Below are 26,226 nucleotides of genomic sequence, written 5' to 3' on the forward strand. Positions count from 1 at the left end.
TAGAAAACATTTGTTTAACCTCTTTCTGTGTCATTAGCCTGGGCATTTGGGGTAGTCATTTATACTCCTTACTAAATATTTTTGGCTCTGCGCCATCTGGCACTTTCTGACCCCTCTGTCATTGGGCCGTGTGAACAGTTCTAGCCAAAGAGTTGTGAATGGAAATGAGTGTGTCACTTCCAGGCCAATCATTTAATTGCCAGTATGAGACCTTCCAGAGCTCTTTCCTTCTGCTGCTGCTCCTGCTACTAGCAATGTTTCAGGGAGTGGGTGCTCCATAAGTCTAGAGGAGAACAGTTATACAGAGCAGAGTTCTTCACCAACCAGTGATAGGCATGTAAAGTGAGTGAGAAATAAATCTTTGTTGTTTTAAGCTAGAGATTTTTGGAGTTCATTACTGCAGCTTTTAAGCAAGCCTGTCTGATACAACACTGTACCAATAAAGTGAAGAAAGAATGATGTAATTAATCAGTTAAAGCAGTTAATTAAAGGCAGCTATGTTAAGCAAAATCTGTAAGCTGCAACTATTAGAAGATTGTTTTTAGTCTCTAGGGTGATTTTTATTTGTAAGTTGTGTCGTCAAAGGCTTGAATTCTTAGAAATTGCAACTCAGAGTACACACAAGAGATATGTCAGAGATCATGGAACATTTTGCAGAGTCAGCACAGTGTTATGTACATAAAAATAATCAGAAGATGATCATCAAGGTTTATCATAGAGAATCCTGCTTGCCATCAATGGGTGTGTGTTTGTGTGTGTGTGTGTGTGTGTGTGATCTCAACAGTAGCATGGAGGGGCTTCCCTGGTGGCGCAGTGGTTGAGAGTCCGCCTGCTAATGCAGGGGACACGTGTTTGTGCCCCGGTCCAGGAAGATCCCACATGCTAGGCCTGTGAGCCATGGCCGCTGAGCCTGCGCGTCCGGAGCCTGTGCTCCACAGCGGGAGAGGCCACAGCAGTGACAGGCCCGTGTACCGCAAAAAAAAAAAAAAAAAAAAAAAGAGTAGCATGGAGCTGAAAGTTTTTAAACAACCTTGCTAGATAATTACAGATATTTGTGACATAACACATAATTTTGTGATATAATTTTAGAGCTGGAAGAACCCTTAGATATAATGTAATACAACACCCTTATTTTATAGATGTATGTTATAAAAGATGGAATAAAGAACATGTTTGAATAACTCACTTTGTACATTATTTTTAAGTTTTAAAATACCCTTTTGAGTTCCCTTTCCCAGCTTATATTTTTCTTAGCTCTCTTTGCTGACATTTGTTTTCCTCTTGCTTCCTCATTTTCCCCCTTCTTCATTATATTTAATCCTCACAATAATTCTAAGAAGTAGATATTTTTCTGTCATTTTACAGTTGTGGAGACAGGCTTAGTGGAGCGAAGTAATCTGCCCAAGATCGTATCGCTAAATTGCAGAGCTGGGATTTGAACAAGTTCTTTTGATTCTAATAGGCCATGTTCTTTCCACCTATGTCTTAAATGTATTTAAAATTCTTGTACAAATGTAGAGAATGTTTTTACTTTGTGTGATTATTAATTAAAATTAGATTTGTCAGAATGACAGGAAGCCCAAAGCAATAGTTGTTTAAAAAGATAGAAGTTTATTCTTCTCTGATGTGGTAAAAGTCTAGATAAGCATGTAAGGTCAGTATGAAGGCTCCACCATGACATTAGGCTCCTATTTTATTATTCCATTATCCATAAACATGTTACTTTATAGTTCAAAATATCTGCTCATGTTCCAACAGTCTGCCTAGCAGGAAGCAGAAAGGGTAAAGAAGGGCCCTCTTTCTTTCCTTTAGAATCTGTCCCAGAAGTCATACAAGCTACTTATGCTTATATCCCATTGGCCAAAACCTAGTCAGATGGTCAGCTCAACAGTAAGGGTGGCTGAGAAAGGTGGGCTGTATTCTAGATGGTCATCTGCTCAACTAAAAATCTAGGGTCTGTCACAGAAGAGGTGAACAGATTTGGAGTAACAGAAATTTCTGTCACAATTGTAATCAGTTTTGTGTCATCGTTTACTCATAGGTATTTACTGAACATTTATTATGTACCGTACACTGTGGTTTATTAATTTACAATAGAAAACTGTATTAATTCTTGTGTTCATTTACAGGTTAGAAAAACTGTACTCTGAATAGGTTAAAATAAACAGTACGCAGTGTTTTGTTTGTACATATAGAAGAAAAGTCTGAAAGTGTTAGCTTAATATTTTACTTTAAAATGTTGACAAAATAAGTGAGAAAAGAGCATTCTTGTCTCATGTAGCAAATAGAGTATGATTAATAATATATGTAGATTCATTTGGGGATCTAAAAAGTAGAATTAAATTTTGAGGCTTTGCCTCTTTTACTTTTCACTTCCACTACTTGTGGGTCAAAACACCTAATTGATATGCATGTCATTTCCCTAGTGAATATGAGTGATTCACCTAACCTTTTATAAGATTTTTTTTAATCTTGACAGAAGACCCTGTTGCTTATATATTACATAAACGATTTATTAAAATCCAGGTACTTATTTAATATATATGCTGTCACTGTCTTTGATTATGAGGAGTTCAAAGGTACTTTCTATCTCCGTCTAACTATCTTTATGTCATTTCTCATGAGGTAGTACTAGTACGTAAGAAATATTTTTGAATTTAGTGAATAGGAACATTTATTTAAGATGGATTTTGTTTAGCCATCTTAGTTGTGGTAGTGGTCTTATAAACTGAAGATCAGCACAGTCACATGCCTTTGTAAACATGACCAAATTACCAACTTCTAAATTTAAATAAATGAAAAATTCCAACAAATATGCTAGTGTATAAATTGGTTACGATTTGTTCAAAACAGCAAGCAAAATCATAAATCCAGCTTTAGGTTTATCTTTATGTTCTCGTAGAAGATGCTATATTTCTCAAAGTCAGCCAATACCTTTGAACATTTTTGTACCACAATCCCAAAATACTAGATATAAAGAAAATTGTGTGAAACTTTGGAAATAAAGTTATAACTTTTACTTAGGTACTTCATAAAGTAGGAGCTGTTCATAGACCCTTAGTTTTGAACAATTTTATTAAACTAATACCCATAAGATTTGATTATAGGCTTCACTTAAGTTTTCTGTAACTGGATTATTTCAGAGCCATGCAAATGAGCTATTTAAGAACATTTGTGGAAATTAAAGTATATTTTCTTTAATTTTGTTCTCTATTAGCCTTAGAGCAGAACACTGTCTATAAAATCAACTATGTAGTGATTGTTCTTGACAAAAATGTGTGAATAAAATTATCATTTAATAATTAGCTCATTGGCTTTCCTATGGTGTCAACAGATCTACAGCATTTTAAACTTGAGACATTTTAAATGTTTCATATTGCTCAAGTTTCATATTGAGCTAATTTAACAGTGGTGTTTTGGTTTTATTTTCTATATTGAAACATGTTTGAAGGCAAAGGGGATAACATTGTAAAGCTAATGTAAATGCTGAACTAATTATTTTATATTTGTTACAGTTATTGAACAGCATTGGTATGCTTGGTGCTATGATAATCACTGTTAAAGGATGATCCAAAGAAAAAATCATACATATGTGCATATTTTGAGATTTGCACATACATTTTTACTATGAAGAAGTTGCCCCATATATTGGGTTTTGATTCTCATTTTCCCCTTTTCTTCCCAGTTCTTCAAATCAGTCTGGTTTGTTAAATTCCTTTTGAATTTCAGATTATTACTTTTCTAGTCCGGTGGCTTTCAACCCTCGTTGTTTATCATGAACAGTGGAGCTTATTCAAAATTCAAGATGCTTTTAGATGTGAGTAACTTAAATCTGACTCAAACTGGCTTACATGAAAACTTACAAGAAAACTTATCCTACATGACAAGATGTTTTGTCTCAAGTTAGTTCCCCTCAAGGACGTAGGATGGCTGCCTACAATAATAATGCAACATTTATCCTTCTTAGTATCTACTAGGAGAAAAGAGAGAAGGACCTCTCTTACCGAGAAGTCAAAACAGCAAGCTGCGGGACTTCCCTGGTGGCGCAGTGGTTAAGAATCCGCCTGCCAATGCAGGGGACATGGGTTCGATCCCTGGTCCGGGAAGATCCCACATGCCACGGAGCAACTAAGCCCGTGTGCCACAACTACTGAGCCTGCACTGCAGAGCCCGCGAGCCACAACTACTGAGCCCGTGTGCTACAACTACTGAAGCCCCTGCACCTAGAGCCCGTGCTCCGCAACAAGAGCAGCCACCGCAGTGAGAAACCCACGCACCGCAACAAAGAGTAGCCCCTGCTCGCCACTACTAGAGAAAGCCCATGAGCAGCAACCAAGACCCAGCACAGCCAAAAATTAATTAATTAATTTAAAAAAAAAAGCAAGCTGCTTCTTATGTCTCACTAGGCCATATTAGCTCAGGCCTGCTCACCCTTGAGGAGTATGGAATTACCATAAATAGCCATGTTCATATGTGGTGGAGTGGATATTATAAAGTCAGTTACAATGTCCACTTCATAAGAAGTAAAAACATATATGTTTTTACAAGGTTTGCGGATGACTCAGTGCACAACTAAGTTTGAGCACTGCTGTACTTCCCAGTTCAAAAAATAATAGGGAGGGCTTCTCTGGTGGCGCAGTGGTTGAGAGTCCGCCTGCCGATGCAGGGGACACGGGTTCGTGCCCCGATCCGGGATCCCACAGGCCGCGCGCCGGAGCGGCTGGGCCTGTGAGCCATGGCCGCTGAGCCTGCGCGTCCAGAGCCTGTGCTCTGCCGCAACGGGAGAGGCCACAACAGTGAGTGGCCCGCGTACCGCAAAGAAAAGGGGGGGGGGGAGGAAAAAAGATACTTTTCCTTTTTCCAATGGAACAAAAGGACAGTTTGGTTTAACTTATCTTCTTGATTTCTGCTGAAGAGCCTAAAGTTTTGGTTAGCCTTGGTTAAGGCTCCAGGGTAAAATAATTGTTAAGGATAAGGGTTGAAAGCTATATATTCATATAGCTTGTGAAAATGTAGTGTTTTTCTCTGGGTAAGTCATCCAGCACCTATTAAAGTCTTGCCAAGTTTTCCTCCCTCTCTCCCCACCCCAATCAGGGCAAACTAGTTTTGTCTTAACATAACCCATGCATCATAAAAGTGAACCACTGATGTTGACACAATTGTTCCCCAAATCCCCCATTTATTTATTTATATTTATTTTTTGGTTGCATCGGGTCTTCGTTGCTGCGTGTAGGCTTTCTCTAGTTGCAGCGAGGGGGGGCTACCCTTCATTGCAGTGCGCGGTCTTCTCATTGCGGTGGCTTCTCTTGTTGCAGAGCACGGGCTCTAGGCGCAGGGGCTTCAGTAGTTGTGGCACATGGGCTCAGTAGTTGTGGCTCGCAGGCTCTAGAGCGCAGACTCAGTAGTTGTGGCACACAGGCTTAGTTGCTCCGAGGCATGTGGAATCTTCCTGGACCAGGGATCAAACCCATGTTCCCTGCATTGGCAGGTGGATTCTTCATCACTATGCCACCAGGGGAGTCCCACCTACCCATTTATTTTTTTGTCTACATTTTACTACTTTGAACTCCGGGTGATCTTGAGATCGGTGGGTATATTTTATTGTGGTAATGTTCCCCCTTACACATCTTAGAATCAGAAAGGAAATACTTTTCTGTGAAGGGTAGCTTTAAATTACCCATATTGCTGATCAGTTCCGTTAGTGCCATTAATTAAAGGTTTATTATGAAAATGTTGCTCTGAATCCCTTTGGTTTTGTAGATATCAGTACTTTTTCTGGACTAGTAACTCCTTTGTAAGAAGTATAGTTAAATTTTTAGTAAAAGCAAGTGTTTACAACTGATGAAGTTTTTTGCATTTGGTGCAACCTTGTTTTTCTGTATGTATTCACACTCCAGGATATTGTTATTATCAATCTGTTAGTATGCCACATGAAAACCTGGATAATTTGTCTCTTTTTTTTTGTAACTCTTCAGTTCTGGTATGAAGAGTTTTTAATTTCAGTTAATCGTTTATGTGACCCAGGGAAGGCAGTTGTGGAAAAAATAATATTTTGGCGCCATCTGCTGTTCATTAGTGTGATATTTCATCTACTTCAGTAAAACTTGTAGGTGGATTCGAATATGTTTTTTCTATATTTATCCATATAAAGCACAAAAATAATGGAGTGGTTTTTTTTAATCTGCTAGAGCTGCCTTATGATTCCTATATTTCCAGCTCGTAATTTTGGTGGTAAGAAATAGGCTTGTCTTAAAAATATTTCCATCCTCTTACCTCTGCCACTTGCATTTTTATTCAATGCCTCTGCATTCCTCAAGATTTCCTTCTCTCAGCTCCCTGTCTTGCCGTGAAAGCTCCTGAGTAACACAGGTTCACTGGACTCCTATCTTTGCTTGTGTTTTTAGTATCCTTTTTCCTTTCTGAACACCTTGTTTTTTATGTTTCATTGCCTGCCCGTATCTTATCCTCAAGCCTAACCTCTGTTCATTCTGTGAAATCTTCCCCTATGATTTTGAACTACATTTATTTTTATTTTTATTGCTTTTCTTTTATGTAAATTATTTGCTCTACAGAGGTAACATTTTTTCCCCCGCCGCGCGGCTTGCGGGATCTTCGTTCCCCAACCAGGGCTTGTACCCTGGACCCCTGCAGTGGAAGCACGGAGTCCTAACCACTGAACTGCCAGGGAATTCCCCAGAGATAACATCTTATTTTATATTCATAGTCTCTAATTGTCTCGTGTGATATGGTGGTGCTCTGGTACAGCGACACACACACACACACACACACTGTTTTGCTCATTAATTGCCATGTATGTCTTTTCTCTCCAAACAAGTGGCATGTTCATTGTTGACTGGGACAATTTATATACTGATTTTGTAGTCTTTAAATAACAGTTCGGCCTGCACAATTATGTATGAAGACTTGGAAATCTGATGCCTTAATTAAGAGAATTGTGTGCAGAGTAAAAATAGATGGATCCTGAGCAGTGAACTTTGAGTAATTGGATGAATTTCTGTGCATAAATAACATGAGGTTTATTTTGGCTGCTCAAAGCTTATCCTGCTTTGTCTCTATCAAATTTAAACATTGCTTGTTGATTTCTGCTATGATGGTTTACTTACAGCATTCCCTCCACCCACCTCATCCCAATATAACTTTAAACAACATACTTAAAGTTTAATTTTATTTTTCCTTAACTATGGACAGTATCTGTAGACTCCTTTGTAAGATGAGAATATTAATGGCTCTACATTTTCATTATCAAGGTTGATAACATCATATTGTGAATGGAATATTATTGATTTGTATGTAGGTTGATTCTAGAAGTTGAAAAATAACAAGTGTTCATCTTATTATACTTACGGGGATATTTTCTCTGTCGAGCCAAGCATATGCTAGATTCTGTTTCTTTCTCTACTACCTGATATATTCTTGGGCCACCAAAAGAAATCATGCCTAACTGTTCTGATGGATTCTTTTCTATATTTCACCTATTGCCTTTATCACGTCCTCAATTTTTTCTAAGCTCCCTACTATCTAACCTATTAATTTCCCCCTTTTCCAGGAAATTTCATTCCTATAGCTCTTTTGAGCCCTGGACCAATCTATACTTAGTTTCTTTGGGCCTCCTTCACACCCTTTACCTTAGACTGTCTTCCCTTTGCTGCTTTTCTGTGATGACCTCATTAATTACTACATCCCAAGTCTTCCCCTTTCTGGGTTTACTCCCTGCTTCAGTTGAAATATGTCCTCAAGTAAGTTCCTGTACAGGAGAAAAACTTTGTAAGTCTCTGCATGTCTGGAAATTTCTTTATTCTACCTTCACTCTTATTTGGTAGTTTGATGAGACTTTGACTTTTACTGATCTGCAGTGAATGCCATTGTTTTTCAGATCCACATATCACTGTTGTCCTTTGTTTTGTACTTGAATTTTCAGAGTTCAAAGCTTCTCTGAGGTTTTGAGAGAACTTGACAGTTCCCTCCTTGTAGCCTGTAACATGCTTTACTAGGCAGTAGCTTCCTCTACTTTGCTTCACTAGTCAACATTCCTTTATTTTTGTGTCTTCTAGAAATCCATTGAAATCTCGTGTATTGATGGCTTTATCCTGTTCTCTTTGTTGTAAGGGTTTATATCTTTTTATTTCCCTACTCATAATGTTAAGGAGTCTTGGAGATAAAATGAGTCTACCTATACTGTCATTTTCCCCTAGGTTTTTATTTTTTAAAGTTTGGAATTGAAATATACTTAGAAAGTAACTTGAACATTAGATCCCTAACAATTACATTATAGTGACTTTGCTATGCCAGAAAGTGATTCCTGATTTCATGTTGTGTTTTATAGATAATAGTAGTATGTATACATGTAGCTTTCCAGTGGATAATGGCAAAAACATTAGCAGGGAAGAGCGACTGAGCCATATGTTTTGAGGCTTTTTTGGGTTTTTTTTTTCCTATTCTTACCACCACCACCCTAATCCGGGGCTTTCTGATTTGTTGCCATTGTTGAAGGAGTCTTTATTGTGCCCTATTGCTGCTTTAGCCACCTCTTAACAAAAGTTTTTATAAATGCTACAACACATTTAAAATTTTCCATATTTTCTTAACAGAATAAAGACTGAACCCTTTACCTTGGCATTCAAGGACTTGACTTTGTTTGGGCCCAGTAGTTCTCAAAGTGTCATCCCTTTCCCAGCAGTAGTATCCCTGGGAACTTGTTAGCAGTGTAAATTCTAAATCCCCCTCCCCTCTGTCTGATTCAGAAACACTGGGGGCACAGCTCAACAAGAGCTTGTTTTAACAAGACCACCACATGATTCTGATGCTGAAGTTTGAGGACTGCTGGTCTAGTCCATCCCTTTTCATTTTGCAGGCAAAGAATTGAGGTATATAGAGAGAGGTTAATTGGCTTGTCCAAACTCATACAACTAAGTAGAGTTTTCTTTCTAATACTCTATACTTGACTGACTTTTTATTAGTTGCAATCAGAAAGCAGTCTGAGATGGGAAAGTTGGAAAGGCTTTATAGAGAATGAGGGACTTGACAGAACACTGAACTATAACCTTATGTAAGTAGAAACAAAAGAGATGGATATTGTAAGCAAGAAGACCACGTGAATAAAGGCATGAAGATAAAAACATACAGTTGACCCTTAAACAGGTTTGAACTGCATGTGTACATTTATACGTGGTTTTTTTTTAATAGTAAATACTACAGTACTACATGATTTGTGGTTGGTTGAATCCACAGATCAGGAACTGCCAATGTGGAGGGCCGACTGTAAGTTACAGGTAGATTTTCAACCTTGCAAGGAGGATCAGTGCCCCTAACTCCATGTGTTCCAGGGTCAACTGGGTATACAAACATATTCTGAGGACAAAATAGACAAGTTGGACTCATAATCAGTAGGTCTCTTTTATAGGAATATAGAGAATAATGTATGTAAAACAGTGATCACAGTGCCTGGCATGTTGATAAAATGTTAGCTGCACTTTGTTGTTGTTGGGCTGGTATTGTTGGTTGTATTATTGATTTTGTTGTTGTTGTTAGGAAGGTAGTATGGAACAGAAGTTAAGACTGGGTTCCTGAATCAAATCCCAGCCCTAACACTGACTTTTTGACTGCTAGAAAGTTACTCTCTCTAAACCTCAGTTTCCACATTTCTAAAATGGGAATAGTAGTATCAACCTTATAGGATAGTAGTAATGATGAAATAATGTTTGTTGATGACGTGCCTGCTTCATAATAGGTACTTTAGTAAAAGTCTATTTATTTATTATTTAACTAATAGCTATTATTACTTCCTAGCTTGGTAAGTCATCTTGTTTGACTCTGAATGACATAAAGCTTTGTCAAAAATCATCAGTCCTGAAAGGGTAAATTGTTGTCATGATTAAAGCAGTTCACAAATATGACCAAGAAAAAAAAAGGAAACTTTAAATAAGAGGGGACTGGTTAAATAAATTTAACAAGGGGCTGATTACATAAATTATGGAACATTTTTATTCCGTAGCCGTTGGAAAACATGTTTCAGAAAGAAATTTTGTGACCTGTATCATGAACTATATGTTCATGATATATGCTCATGATATAATGAAAATAAAAAAGCAAAATACAAACAGTGCGTACAGTGTTTCAGTTATGTAATTTGTATAGAGAAAAATAACTTGAATATTCTGAAATATTAATGGTAATAAACTCTGGGTGATGAGATTTTAGTAACTTTTTCCTTTTGTGTTTTTCTTTATTCACATTTTCTAAGTGAACTTTTTAAAAATTAGGATATAGTTGATGTACAATGTTACATAAGTTTCAGGTGTACAACATAGTGATTCACAATTTTTAAAGGTTATATTCCATTTATAGTTATTATAAAATATTGGCTATATTCCCTGTGTTGTACTGTATATCCTTGTAGCTTATTTTATGCATAGTAGTTTATACCTCTTAAACCCTCACCCTTATCTTGCCCCTCCCCCCTTCCCTCTCCCCACTGGTAACCATTACTTCTCTGTATCTAAGTCTGTTTCTTTTTTATTATATTCACTAGTTTGTTTTATTTTTTAGATTCCACATATATGTGATATCATACAGTATTTTTCTTCCTCTGTCTGACTCATTTCACTTAGCATAATACCCTCAAAGTCCATCCATGTTGTTACAAATGGCAAGATTTCATTCTTTTTTATGGCTGAGTAGTATTCCATTTGTGTGTGTGTGTGTGTGTGTGTGTGTGTGTGTGTGTGTGTGTACACAATATCTTCTTTATCCATTTATCTGTCAGACACTTAGGTTGCTTCCATATCTTGGCAACTGTGAACATTTTTATAATTAGGGAAAAAATTGTGACACATACTTTAAATTTGTGGCAGAATCATTGGAATAATATTATAGCCTCCTAAAATGAAATGATCAGTATTCATTTTTATCAGTGGTCAGCCTTGGCATTTGTGGATTTCACCTTGTGTTTTCAGCTAGTCAAGAACTATTCTAATCACTCATCATGAGAAATATTTTGTGTTAAGAATCATTATTTCTACATTTTAAAGGTTTTTTTGAAGGTTGAGTTGGATAATATAATAAAGGCCTCTAGCTAGAATTTGAAATATATATATATATATATATATATATATTTTTTTTTTTTTTTTTTTTTTTTTTTTTTTTTTTTTTTTGGTGGTACACGGGCCTCTCACTGCTGTAGCCTCTCCTGTTGCGGAGCACAGGCTCCGGACGCACAACCTCAGCGGCCATGTCTCATGGGCCCAGCCCCTCCACGGCATGTGGGATCTTCCCGGACCGGGGCACGAACCCGTGTCCCCTGCATCGGCAGGCGGATTCTCAACCACTGCGCCACCAGGGGAGCCCTGAAATATATTTGGAGTGCATCTTGCTAACTTTCAGCATCCCATCTCAATTATTTTAATAGCTAACATTGGAATGTTATCTCTGCCAGGGACTGTGTTAAGTATTAATCTTCACAAAAATTTTATGAGGTACGCACCATTATCTCCATTTTATAGATGCACTGAAAATCAAACAGGTTAAGGAACTTGTCCAAGATTGCACAACCACTAAGCCAGTATTCTAACAAAGAGCTAAACAGTCTTTCCAGAGCCTGTATTCGTAAACATTGTGCTATGCCGTCTAACATGTAAAATAAAATATCAAAATGTTATTGATATTTACAATACAAAAAGATCTAAGGAGATACTCATTATGAAAATAAAGGGTCTGATGTATATGTTGTGGTATTTTTATATAAAGTCAACTCATTAACACTTCAAATAAAATAAGACATGAAAAATTATGATTTCATTTTTTAAAATTCTTTAACATTTCCAAAAGTATATGTTCCATTTATAGTATTCTTTTATATGCTAATGCACTCCTAGTGATAAGTGTATCCAATAGTATTTCTCATGACTAATGTGTATTTAGATAGCACAGTGGTAAAGAGTATGGGGCTCTGGAGCTAGGCTGAGTTCACATTCTGCCTCTGCTTCTTAATATTTTGTGGCCTTGGGCAAGATGTTTAACCTCTCTGTGCCTAGTTTTTTCATCTGTAAAATAGGAATTATATGTTCCTCAAAGAGTTGATATAAGGATTCAGTTAGTTAATTCATATAGAAAACTTGAAATAATAGTGCCTGCACATGGAAGTTTTCAGTGTTGGGTACGCTAGTTTGTAATAGTACTATTATTATTCCATTTACTATCATTATCATCATCATCTGTATTGATTATATAATAAGCTTTTTTGAGACATCCAAGTTACATTTTGTGAAAACAAGTAAAAACATTGTACTTGGAGTCCACTGAGCTAAAAATTATTTTGCTACCACTTACTAGCTTTCTAACCTTCAGCATTTCACTGAACCTTGTGGACCTCAGATGACCACTAATAATATCTTCCCTGTCATCTGATCTTTTGATCTGTAAAATATTGCTAGAAATCATGCAGTCTCAGAATTGTGGTCTAACTATGGAACTGTGAAAGAAAGAGAACTGATGATGCTTAGTCTCTCGGTCCATTTTCCTTCTTTCATTTAAGTAGTTGTGTGAATTTACAACAAAGGTTAAGCATTTAATGCTTGTAAGAATATAATAGCCTTATTCTCATTTTGACCTTCATACTTTACTCTCCTGGCTTTCACTACTACTTTTCTATAAAACTAAACTAATACAAGGCATTTCTAAAATTGTCTAAATTTCATGTGAAAATAAAACTAGGGACAGGCTAAATTGTTTCCTTTTAAGCTGTGTGCATGCATGTGGTGATTTGTGTGTCCTATTTTATACTTTACTAACACCTTGAGTGCTTTTAGTATGGCACTTATTATATTGCTTCAGTTATTTGTTTACATGTCTAGCTTCCCTACTAGATCAAGTCCCTCAATGGCAGATTTTTATATTCATAGTGACTAGCAAATAGATGAAAATTAATAGCTTTTAATTAATGACTTATATGAATCTTATGTTAGCCTTAATTAGGTTTGTCTTAATTATTGATTTGGGACCATGGTCATTCTGATCTTGAATTAATGATGCACTTGATATTCTTGTCATATCAGCTTCTACTTTGGATGTAATGATACTTTTGAATTACGTTGCTTCAGTTATTTGTTTACATGTCTAGCTTCCCTACTAGATCAAGTCCCTCAATGGCAGATTTTCAATTTTCCATTGAACTTTAAAAATACTTAAAATTTATGGAAGTTACTTTAAAATAGTTTTTATTGTTTGATAAAATAGAAAAGAATGATTGTGTTTTATGAATTTTGTCACTTTAGGAAATATTGAAAATGCAAAACTGGAGGTAAGATACGAGAATAGAAGAAAGAGTTTTAAAATGTTCCATTTGCGAGGGAGGCTATTCAATACTCCTTTCCCTGAAAGCAGTGGGAGAAAATGTCTTAGGAGAACAGAATGTGATATGTAACAGGAAAGAATGAAGATAAAGCTAAGCTACTCCCAAAGGATATTAATCCTTGAATTAGTAGTTGTCAGTTGATATTCTTTTATTTTTTATCGAGCTAGAGTATGAATTCTTGTCAATTCAGGACCCACAGATACATTTTTATATATACAGTAATGATAATTTTGACATTGCTAACTATCCACTTACATCATATGGCTAATTCTCAAGGGTTGGATGACACATCTGCCATGAAACACCAGTATTGTACCATATATAAATAACGACAGCTAATCTACACTTTCTGAGTCTCACTCCTACCAGAGTATATTTTCAGAGTGGCAAAATTCTCTAATTTTTTATCTCCAACCCAAATCACTCACTGGAGCCTGAGATCAATATATTTAGTTTTGTTGAGAGTCTCCACGTGAATGTCCCACAGCTTCCTCAAAACTCAAAGTCCAAACCTGGGGACTTCCCTGGTGGCACAGTGGTTAAGAATCTGCCTGCCAATGCAGGGGACACGGGTTCAAGCCCTGGTCCGCGAAGATCCCGCATGCGGCAGAGCAACTAAGCCCATGCACCACAACTACTGAGCCTGCGCTCTAGAGCCCATGAGCCACAACTGCTGAGCCCACGTGTTGCAACTACTGAAGCCCACACACCTAGAGCCCCTGCTCTGCAACAAGAGAAGCCGCTGCAAAGAGAAACCCACACACAGGAACGAAGAATAGCCCGTGCTCGCCACAACTAGAGAAAGCCTGCGCGCAGCAACAAAGACCCAACGCAGCAAAACAAAACAAAAGAGAAAACTTTCTCATTAAAAAGAAAAATCCAAACCTTTTTTTTTCCCTCCACATCCCTGTCTTACCTACAAACGTTCCTTCCTTATTAGTACATGGCACCACCATCCATTGGATTGCCCAAATCAATATTATTCTTGGCACCATCCTCTCCTCCACCCCACCCATATCCATTCATTCACCAAGTTTTGCAAATTTACCTTGTGAATATATCACAGATCTATTCAGTTCTTTCATTTTTATTACCATAGTTCAAGCTATGTTCATCTCTCCATTGTATTACTCCATAGTATCCTAATTGGCCTCTTGCCACCAGTGTCATCCAATTATCTATCTATACATTGTTCCGGTAATCTCCCTAAAACACAAATCAGAACATGTCACTGTTCTATATTTAAAGCCCTTTAGTGGCTATCCTTGGCCTTCAAGATAAAATCTAAATTCTTTAAAGTGTTAGTAGCACCCTTCGTGATCTGGACCCTGCTATGTGATACAGCTGTATGGACCAACGTGCAGTTCTTTGAGACTTCTGGAGGTGAGCACCTTCAGGTCTTCACTATTCCTTCTGCTTAACTAACTCCCAGTAGTTATCATCTCACCTTGGACCTTCTTCAAGAAACCTTCACTAATATCCCAGCATCATACCCTAACAAAGATTGGATTAGATATTCTTGTGTGTTCCCATAGTACCTTCTGCTTATCCTTTTTACAGCGTATGACATACTGTATTATTATTGCCTGCTTAGTTATTTATGTCTCGTCTAAGCTCTTGGAGGGTAAGTACAATATTCTGTTTGGTTGCTCTGTTTTACCAGTACCTCACGTAGTGCACGGCACATTCATTCATTTATTCTTTTTTTTTTTTGGCTGCGTTGGGTCTTCGTTGCATGCAGGCTTTCTCTACTTGTGGCGAACAGGGGCTGCTCTGTTGCAGAGCATGGGCTTCAGTAGTTGCGGCATGTGGGCTCAGTTGCTTAGTTGCTCTGTGGCATGTGGATCTTCCCAGATCAGGGATTGAACCCGTGTTCCCTGCATTGGCAGCCAGATTCTTAACCACTGTGCCACCAGCAAATATTTGTTGAACATCCTTTATGTCAGCTTGGAATGAAGAGTGGTCTAAATTTTTTCTGTTGAAATGAAGCCTTGTTTGAGTTTTCAGTAGTTCTTTATAATATCAAAGATGGCTTCTAAAGACTATTATTCAGTGGTCAAATATATTTTCTTTGACCAGTCTTAGATAATCCCTATAGTTCATGTTGTGGTGAAAATTCAGTAGAATTATGTGCGTGTGTATGTATGTGTGTGTATAAATAATAACTGAATATGTTAATGGAAGTATAGAGCAGTATCCTGAATAGTTAAATTTTTTAGAGTTTTTAACAGTATATAAAATACAATTATAAATATCTGATTATGTCAAGTCAGACTTTTAAAAAGCAGTTTTTTATAATAGCTTTACTTCTGGGCTCCCTCCCTTAAAATATTTAAGTTTTTAAAGTAAAATATTTAAGTTTTAAGTAAAATATTTAAATTAAAATGCATTTAAGATAAATTTTTTTCTTGATTTCAGTTTATTCATGGATTTTTTTAGTAGTTGGAAAAAAGCTGTGGTAGTTCCGAACTGTGTTAGAAACAGTTGTCAAGTGTGGTTCTTTACACTGTGAGACTGGGAGCTGTTTCTAAACACACAGTTACTAGCACAGATTTGCCTAAGTTTCCAATCTGATCTCTGGCTATGGGTAAGTAATGTGGAACTCATATAGATTTGTGGGGGGAAAAACTTCTAGACATTAAATTCCATAAACTACCCTTTATCTTTAGGTTAGTCTTTAAACCTAAAGTGTATAGACTTTAAACCCCAGCCAATCAATAGTATAATTTTTTGTACATCTTTGAGATAGTTAAAAGGCTATGTAAAAATTAAGGTATTCTGCTTAAGGTGTATAGACTTAAGTCTCATCTTTTGTTGAAGTGCATCTTAATATAAATTTTCAGTACTATTTAATATCAGAGATTTCAAAGATTATTTCTTAGTTAAATAAGCATGCTTATTCTCCAGAAGCCTTTATCCCTGTGGTTCCTATTGGTAGTGAAGACTCTAGTATATTTATATAGGATTTGTAGTAAAATCTAAAAATTATAAAATAAATTTTGACATTATGTATATATGTGGGTATAACATCCCTTTAAACTGCATGATACTATTTATCCTTTAAGAGAACTGATAAGAATTTAATAAAACTGTGTATGTATGTGTGTGTACTATCCAATTAGGGTACCCACTAGCCACATGGGGCTATTGAGCACTTGAAGTATGGCTTATCTGAATTTGAGGCATACTGTAAGTATTAAAAATACAGAGCTTTAGTATGAAAAAAGAGAATGTAAAATATCTCATAATTTTATATTGATTACATGTTGAGATAATAAATTTTAGATAAGTGGGTTAAATTTATATTAATTTCACTGATTTTTTTTTTTTTAATATAGCTACTAGAAAATTGGATCACATGCTGTTTCTATTGGGCATCTCTGGTTAAGAACTTTTTTTCTAATTGTTTTTCTAATTGAAAACTACATTTTCTGTTAGTTATGGTTGAAATTGAACATTTTTGGTATTGAGAGTTATTTTTTATTAGTCTTAGATTACAATTTGACATTTGAATACTGGTATTCCAATGTTAGATGTAAAAGTAAAGGCTATAAAGTTAAAAAATTTTTAACAAAATATTATTTTGAGGTCTTGTTTTTAGACTTTGTTGTTAGAACAATACCATAACCAGTCCTTCATGATTTCTTGGTTCCCGATTGGACACAGTTTGGCAGCTATCATAGATCTTTACTTTAGTTATTGTATAATTTATTTAACATTTTTTTGTTCGCTTCATATGTGCCAAATCTATCATAATTTCAGGAGGGAACAAAAAATAATGGATATGCATGTAAATGAGTTTGCAGAGTTGGAGGTAGGAAGAAGTGAGCAGTTCCTGTCTGGCTTTTTATTTTCTGTAAAGTAGTATGTAAGGTCATCTTAGTCTACCACTAGTGATGGTTTCTGGGAAAAACTCCTTGAATTGAGTAAAATTAAAGAGTTCTTGATGGATAAGAATCAACATCTATTCAGCCGTTATTGGGCACTAAGCTGAACATGGAGGAAAAATATAAAATAGGGACCTTGCCCTCAGACCTTAAATTTTGTTAGGAAAATAACGGTGTATGCCAAAAAAGTAAAAAACAGATAAGGCAGCTGTAATAAGGTAAAGAATATATGGTGTATATACAGTACTATAGGAGTTCAAAAGATGAAGAGAGGGCTTCCCTGGTGGCGCAGTGGTTGAGAGTCCGCCTGCCAATGCAGGGGACACGGGTTTGTGCCCCGGTCCGGGAAGATCCCACATGCCGCGGAGCGGCTAGGCCCGTGAGCCATGGCCGCTGAGCCTGCGCGTCCGGATCCTGTGCTCCGCAACAGGAGAGGCCACAACAGTGAGAGGCCCGCGTACCGCAAAAAAAAAAAAAAAAAAAAAGATGAAGAGAACACTAGTGCCTAGAGATTGTTTTTTGTGTGTGTGTTTTGGGTTTTTGTTTCTTCTAAGCTTTCTCCTTTTGCTTCTTACTTAAAATAGTAGCCAGATGATCTTTTCAGAATGACCCCTTTGTAAAAATACCTTCTGGCACTGTATGTAATTTTCAGAACAGTCAGTGGTAATTTATTATGAGAGCTGTATAGAATTTAGCACAGATTCTTTATCTCAGCACAAGAGTTTAATACAGTTACTTTAGAACTGAGCTTTGAGTGCTTTAGAACAGGACAGTGTTCTGAATAAGAAGTTGAGGTTACTGTGGCATTACATGATTCAAATCATGTAGCTTCATGTATTTATTTGGTGTGAACTTCAGCTTGCACCTGAATTAACAAGCACCTTCTCTTTCCTGTTATTACCTCTGCATTCCTTACTTTTCAGTCCTTACTATTTGCTGTGTTGATGGTGAAAAGGAAAGATGGTGGTGTCTGGGTGGGTATCTGTAATAGTGAGATGTATAGGTTTTAAACAGGAGTGGGATTAGAGAGAGGGCTGTATAGGATGAAAAGTTGGAGCATGTTCTTTTGAGTGTTGTAGAAACTGACTGACTACTAGCTGCATGATAAACCAAGATGATAGAAGTATCACCCGCACGTGCATACACACTGCAAACATATAGAAATGTAACGCAAAACTGTAAATGCATAGCTAAACTCTGAGGAAGAAAAGAAGGAAATTCCCAGGTGCCAGGTATGAAAGAAATCAAATCAAAACCTTAAGTGGGAACTGGTGCTGCTGTATAAAATAGTACAGGCCCCTTTTGGTCCTGGATATATGTCCTAAGAAGTCTGGGGTGGAATTTTAGTGGAGAATGGAGATTGGGCCTTTTCAAAATAGAGCTAGCTCTGAGACCCAGTCATGCAGCCTAGAACCTGAAAGAGCTTTCCTAATTGTACATAGATTTTTTTTAAAGTGACCAATGATAGAACAATCTAAATGAGAATATAAAATAAGTGTGTATGAAATGATTAAAAGGATAAAAAAAGGAAATGAAGCATGATGAAGTAACAGGCCAATATGAAAAAGAAACAGACTCGAAAAAGAAAATCAAATTACATTCAGAAATTAAAAATATAATCTTGGAATTTGGCTTTAGATGGATTAAATAGCATATTAGATATTCTTGCTTGGCTGAAAAGGAAAGAAATATAGCAATAAATGGTTAAGAAGAACTAAATCTAAAATATAATGACCCAAAATTAAAAAGTTGAAAATACAAGATTGGCAAAATGCTAGGCTGATACAAAACAAAACAAAAAGCTCTTAGAAAAATATTATCAGGCAAAAACAGATTTTAAAGGCAAAAGTATTATTAAGGATAAAGAGAGCCATTGCATAATGATGGAAAGGAATAATTCACTAGGAAGATATAATAATCTTGAACCTTTATGTCCAAGTAATATTATGTCAAAGTATATAAAGCAAAATTTTACATACTAAAAATGGACTACTTACAGGTAGTGGGAAATTTTAGCACATTTCCTTCAGAAGCTGACAGATAAATCAGACCACTGCTACCACCACCCTCCAACAAAAGTAAAGGCATAGAATATTTGATCAGTACAGTTAACAAACTTGATATTTTAGATGTGTTTAAACTTTACTCTCAAAAAATAGAATGTAGATGTTCCTTTCAATCACACATGAAACGTAGAAATTAACCACATATTAAACTACAGTGGGATGACTCACAAATACCCAAGCATGTAACACCGGCTATATTTTCTGACTACAGCATAGTACATAGAAAACTTACTAGGTTTTCCAGGTTTCATTTGAATAATATTTAAATGGAATAATAATAGTTAAAACGTTTATTGAACACAGTGTGAGCCAGGCATACTGCTGAGTGGTTTGCACATGTTATTCTATTTAAACACTTTCAGCATCCCAGTGAATTGTAAGATAGCATTACCATCTTTACTAGTGAGAGTATTTAGGTGTAAAAATGTTTATCTGCCTAGGACTTCCCTGGCAGTCCAGTGGTTAAGACTCCAAGCTTCCACTGCAGGGAGCGTGGGTTCTATCCCTGGTTGGGAACTAAGATCCGGCATGATGCAGGGTATGGCCAAAAAATTGATTTATTGATTGATTTTTAAAAGTTTATCTGTCCAAGGTCTGGGGTTGGGACAAAACCTCTGTTTTTAAATACACTGTTAAAACCTCCCATCTTTTAAAAACACCTTTATTATCAGAAAATATAGCCAGATAGAGAAGCTCACATAAATATATAGTTTATTGAATTATTGTTAAGGTTGGTATTGTAATACCAATAGATCAAGAAGTAGAACTTTACCAGCCACTGCAGAAGCCTTTTATGTGCCCCATTCCTTCCCCACAAAAAGCATTTTTATGATAATCATTTTCTGGCTTTTTTCTTTGTAATTTTAATACTGTAGTGTACATTTTTAAACAGTATGCTTTAGTCTTGCTTATTTTTCCCCCATTTTTTCCCACATAATTTGTCAAAGAAACTGGTATAGTTTAATCTTCTAGAATTTTTAACAGGTTTGATCAATTTGAGATTTGATGGTTTTGGCAAAATTTTGTAGGTGGTGGTGTGTTCTTTCATCATATATAATATCTGGTGGTTTTTCTTTTTGTGATATTAGAACTATTGATACTCAGTGGTTATATCCATTAACTCTTTAGAGATTGCAGATTTTAATTTTTTCTAATTTTATTATTTCTTCTTCATTTATTGCTGGAATGTTTCTGTAAAGAAGCTTCCCCTCATCTAATAGTTACCTGGTAGTTTAGTTTATATAAGAGAGGAAGAGTAAATGTTTTGTTATTTCCTGTTGTATAGCAGTTTTCAAAACGATGAGTTGCTTTTCACTAGCATCTTTCAAAGTAACCTTTTTCCCCCTTTTTTTTAAGTGTCATAAACTGACAGATTTAAATATATTGCTTTTGGTTCTTTTCAGTTATCCTTACTGATGCTCAAATTGTCCCATCTTTGGCTAGTGGGAGCTTCTTCAAGTTGGCTCTCTTCCATCATGGAGTTTATATTTTAGTAAATATATGCATGTATAAGCATATGTATATGTATTGCCTTGAAACACACACATATACTAAACACATTGTTCTGTATATTTTGGGTTTTATACTTCCTGTATATTGGAAATAGTTCCTTATCTGTTCTGTATAGAACTGCTTTATATTTTGTAATGGCCACATCGATAGTATAGCTATACCATAGTTTTTTTAACAAACACTTACTGATGAACATTTTGATTGTTACCCAGCAGTATTATAAACAGTACTGCAGTGAATATCCTGGTACTTACTACTTTGCCCATGTGTGTGAATATAGCTGCAGAATCAATTCCCAGAAATGGAATTGTTAAGTAATAATAACTATTGTCAAATTGCTCTCCTTAAAGCAATTAAGAACTGGTTTTTTGCCTCATACTATCCTTTGATATATAATACTAGTATGTGATCAAACTTTTTTATGTATATAAATTTGTTTATTTTTGGCTGCATTGGGTCTTTGTTGCTACATGCGGGCTGTCTCTAGTTGCAGCGAGCGGGGCTGCTCTTCGTTATGGTGTGCGGGCTTCTCATTGCAGTGGCTTCTCTTGTTGTGGGAGCATGGGCTCTAGGTGCGCGGGCTTCAGTAGTTGTGGCACGCAGGCTCAGTAGTTGTGGCGCACGGGCTTAGTTGCTCCAAGGCATGTGGGATCTTTCCGGACCAGGGCCCGAACCCATGTCCCCTGCATTGGCAGGCAGATTCTTAACCACTGCACCACCAGGGAAGTCCTGTGATCAGACTTTTTGATCTTTGATAATCTGCTTTGATAAAAAAAATCTCATTATAGTTTTTATTAGTATTTCATTTGTATTTCCTAAATTATGAATTGTCTGTTCGTGTCCTTGGTCCAATTTTCTATTGAATTGTTAGCCTTTTCCATATTGATTTGTAGCACTCATATATAATAAGGAAATTACCCTTTCGTGACATGTGTTGCAAATATTTTTTCCTAATTGTGTTGCTTCTTTTGACTATGTTTATGGTTTTCATTTTCCAAGCAGAATTTTTAAATGTTAAAATACTACTCAAATTTATTAGTTCATTTTTAACAATCCAAACTTAAGAAAGAGTTGAGAAGTACAGTACAAAGAAGTGTGTGTTTTTTTTTCTCCCTGAACCCTTCAAGAATAAGTTCGCAGCTTTTGTCCTGTCACCTCCTAATACTTCAGTGGGCATTTCCTACAAACAAAGATATTCCCTTAAATGACCATACTACACCTATTAAAATCAGAGAGTTAACATTGACACGTTACTGTCTTTAGACCCCCCCATTCAAGTTTCACTAATTGAATGAATTATTTCACTGTTGTCTTAATAACCTTTTTAGCAAAAGGATCCAGTTCAGAACCACATGTTGCGTTGAGTTGACATTTCTTTTCAGTATCCTTCAATCTGGAACAGTTCCTCAGGCTTTCCTTGACTTTCATAACTGACAGTTTGAAGATTATTCAAAACAAATTAGAACAAGAATTTGTTCTAATGTTTCCTCATAATTAGATTTAGGTTATGCATCTTTGTCAGGAATATCATAGAAGTGATTCTGTGATCTTGTATGCTATCAGGTGACACACGGTTTCAGTTTGTCCTATGAATGATGTTGTTCACTTTGATCCCTTAATTAAGACAGCATCTGATTGGCATCTCTACTGTTAATGGTTTTTCCCTTTCTATTTAATCAGTATTTTGTGGGGGAGGTACTTTAAACATCTCCTTATCAAACTTTCCATTTATTCATTTATAGTAGGATGAATTTATAGGTTGCTGTCCATTCAGTGGGTTATAATCCCTTTACTGTCATGAGTTTTGGTACTTCAGCATAATTTTGCTAGTGGGTGGCCATTCAGGCTGACTTCAGTGTTCTTTTGACATGTCCTCATTACTGAGCACTTTCTTGTTTCTGCCACAAGATACTCCAGGCTCATTCTGTATTTCCCTCAGCCTAGAATCAGCCATTTCTCCAAGGAGCCCTTACTCCTTTTATAGAGAAGTATTCAGAAGCAAAGATCCAAATGCTAGTCATGCTCATTGCTGTTGGAGTGGCATTGCTTCCAGGCTTTGTCAGTGAACAGAGCTAGGGAATATACGCGTGTATAATCCACACATTTTCAAACATCTGTAACTATACCTATTTCTATATCTATCTATCTTTTAAAAACAATGAGTTCACATTGATAATTCCAGTCTAACACTGTAAGATTTACTCTAGCTTTCTCTTTTTTAATATTTTAACTCTCTTCTCTTTCAGAAGCCTGGCTTCCATTTGATCAGTCCCTCTGTTGTTTGTTACCAAGCTTCCGGTTCCACCATCCCCTCTCCTGTGCAATGCCCTTCTCTCCCTTCTCTGGCTCTGACTCTCCATTCCAGGCCACCTTCCCCCACATGGACTTCCTTCTTAACCCCTCTTGAGCTCCAACACTGTATGCCAGACCACTCTCTGCATGGATGCCCTTTTTATCCTACTTGGTATCTGATACCCTATACTGAACTATCCCTCTCTTTTGACACCTTTCTCACCCCACTTGGACTCTAACCATGCACTCACTCATCAAGTGAACATCCTCCTCACCTTTTTTTTAAATGCCTTCCAATTTTGTGTCATACCTTGAAAGAGCTTTTCCACTTTAACATTATAAAAAATAATTTTGTTTTCTCCTAGTGATTTTTATTTATTTATATTGTATTTAAGCATATGGTCAATTGTGGAATTTATTTTGAAGTAAGAAATAAAGTAGAAATCCAGCACTTCTCAGATGGTTATCCAGTTGCCTGGAATTTTGTATAAAAACTGTATCTCCCCCCAAAAAAATGTATAAAGTTTTTAAAAAGTTACTGAATTCATAGAGCTTTTTCTTAAAAATGGGTATCATTTTTCATATTGTTTTTGTTTATAACAGATGATGATGTACCTGCAGATATGGTTGCAGAAGAATCGGGTCCTGGTGCACAAAATAGTCCATACCAACTTCGTAGGAAAACTCTTTTGCCAAAAAGAACAGCGTGTCCTACAAAGAGCAGTATGGAGGTAAATTCAGTGTAACTGCTTTTTTTGTGTGTGTAATGAAGGAATTGTTAGGAAACAAACAGAAAGGGGACCGTCAGTCATTTTTTAGATGTAATGATTATGGTAAAAATATTTGCTTAGTTTTCATTTTGTTTTTAAAGGGTGCTTCAACTTCAACCACAGAAAACTTCTTTGGTCATCGTGCAAAGCGTGCCAGAGTCTCTGGAAAATCTCAAGATCTATCAGGTATTTCCTATGGAAAGCTAAGAAATAGGGTCAAATAATTTTTATTTTTTGATACCAAAAAATTAATATCAACTTAAATGTAGTTTATTTGTACATTTGAGATTGAGAAAGTGATTATTACAGAATAAACATGAGAACCGTCACCTTCTCCATCTCTGATTGTAATTGTATAAAAATCCTTTTTGTATATTTAGTGTAGCCAGTTTTTGAAATGGTGCATACTAGCTAGCTAAAAGAAAGAATACTGTCAAGATAAAAGAAAATAAATGTGTGTCGTCTATGAAAGCAAATGCTTATAAAATGATTGTCAAAAAATAAAAGCTGTTCATTAGACAAAATGGAAATTGTGCTCTTTAAATAATGAGAAAGTCTTTGCTAGCATGATAGATTGTTTATATTCTGTTTGTTAATCTCTTTATAGCAGCACCTGCTGAACAGTATCTTCAGGAGAAACTGCCAGATGAAGTGGTTCTAAAAATCTTCTCTTACTTGCTGGAACAGGATCTTTGTAGAGCAGCTTGTGTGTGTAAACGCTTCAGTGAGCTTGCTAATGATCCAATTTTGTGGTAAGTGAAAATTTATTTCTTATTATCTTGAGATATATTACTTGTTGCCCAAAATGCTGTAGATGGTAGGAAATTTGGAGTGTGAGTTGATGGTTACAATTAAATAGTCAGAAGAAAATTAGAATGCTTATAAATTCCAAGTTAACTATTTATCACAAATGTTGGCTGTCAGTCCAGGCAGTGTTTTTTGTAATATATTTTTTATAAATTTATTTATTTATTTTGGCTGCGTTGGGTCTTCGTTGCTGCGTGCAGGCTTTCTCTAGTTGCAGCGAGCAGGGGCTGCTCTTTGTTGTGATGTGCAGGCTTCTCATTGTGGTGGCTTCTCTTGTTGCGGAACACGGGCTCTAGGTTCACCAGCTTCAGTAGTTGTGGCTCGCGGGCTCTAGAGTGCAGGCCCAGTAGTTGTGGCACACGGGCTTAGTTGCTCCGCAGCATGTGGGATCTCCCCGGACGAGGGCTCAAACCCGTGTCCCCTGCATTGGCAGGCGGATTCTTAACCACTGCGCCACGAGGTAAGCCCAGCAGTGTTTTTAAAACAATAAAATAAGTACTTTTTCTGCTACTTGTCAGTTAAAAGCAACAGTGATTATGGGAAAAGTTTTTCATTCCATTGCTTTTTAGAAAGAGTATGAAGTCTGATTTAAAACAGCTAATTAATTAAATCTGATAGTTAGGTAAGACTGTAGATTTTGTATATCACTTTTGGAAAATAGTTTGGACATTTGTATTTTTGAACCATAAAATAGGCATACCCTGGTACTTGCCTAGTGGCGCAGTGGTTAAGAATCCGCCTGCCAATTCAGAAGACACAGGTTCGATCCCTGGTCCAGCAAGATCCCACATGCCGCAGAGCAGCTAAGCCCGTGTGCCACAATTACTGAGCCTGTGCTCTAGAGCCGCGAGCCACAACTACTGAAGCCCACGCGCCTAGAGCCGGTGCTCTGCAGCAAGAGAAGCCACTGCAATGAGAAACCCGTGCACCGCAACAAAGAGTAGCCCCCACTCACTGCAACTAGAGAAAGCTCGCACACAGCAACAAAGACCCAATGCAGCCAAAAAAAAAGAGAAAAGCATGCCCTTTGACCCAGCAATTCCACTTCTGAAAATTTGTTTACCCTATTTACAAATTTTTCATAATAGCATAGTTAACAGTGGGGGGAAATTAGAAATAATGGAAAAGTCTAGCAATAAGGGATGGGACTAAAAGTAAACAATGTAATGTCTACTTAGAGGGTTGTGATATAGTCATTAACAGTGATTTTTACAGTTTTTAATAACATAGGAATATGCTATGTTATAAAAAGTAAAAAGCAGAATACAGAATTTTATGTGTTACAGTCACAACTGTTATAAGTGAAAAAGACTGTAAGGAAATACAGTAGACTGTTTAGGTTATCATTATACATTTCTGTATTTTACAACAGCTTATATGTATTACTTCTATGATGCTAAAAATAAGGTACACCTTAAATTTAAGAAAAAATTATGTTTGTGTTAGAAAGGAAAAAGAACGAAGAGCAGAAGAAGAAACATTTTGCTTTGTACAAGAAGTTATAATAGTTATTATCACTCCAT

The 26,226-nt window shown here is 36.4% G+C and overlaps 1 protein-coding gene across 1 annotated transcript in view; it reads left to right on the plus strand.

Annotated features, from left to right (window-relative positions):
- Positions 1-26,226, plus strand: part of FBXO11 (F-box protein 11) — a 99,584-nt gene that overhangs the window by 50,145 nt on the left and 23,213 nt on the right. The window contains exons 2-4 of the mRNA XM_060026668.1: positions 23,730-23,857; positions 23,998-24,082; positions 24,504-24,648. Of these exons, the coding sequence (XP_059882651.1) occupies positions 23,730-23,857; positions 23,998-24,082; positions 24,504-24,648 (358 nt within the window). The remainder of the gene's footprint in view (positions 1-23,729; positions 23,858-23,997; positions 24,083-24,503; positions 24,649-26,226) is intronic.

Source organism: Delphinus delphis, chromosome 12 (assembly GCF_949987515.2).
Source record: "Delphinus delphis chromosome 12, mDelDel1.2, whole genome shotgun sequence".
In the NCBI taxonomy this organism is placed as follows: domain Eukaryota; kingdom Metazoa; phylum Chordata; class Mammalia; order Artiodactyla; family Delphinidae; genus Delphinus; species Delphinus delphis.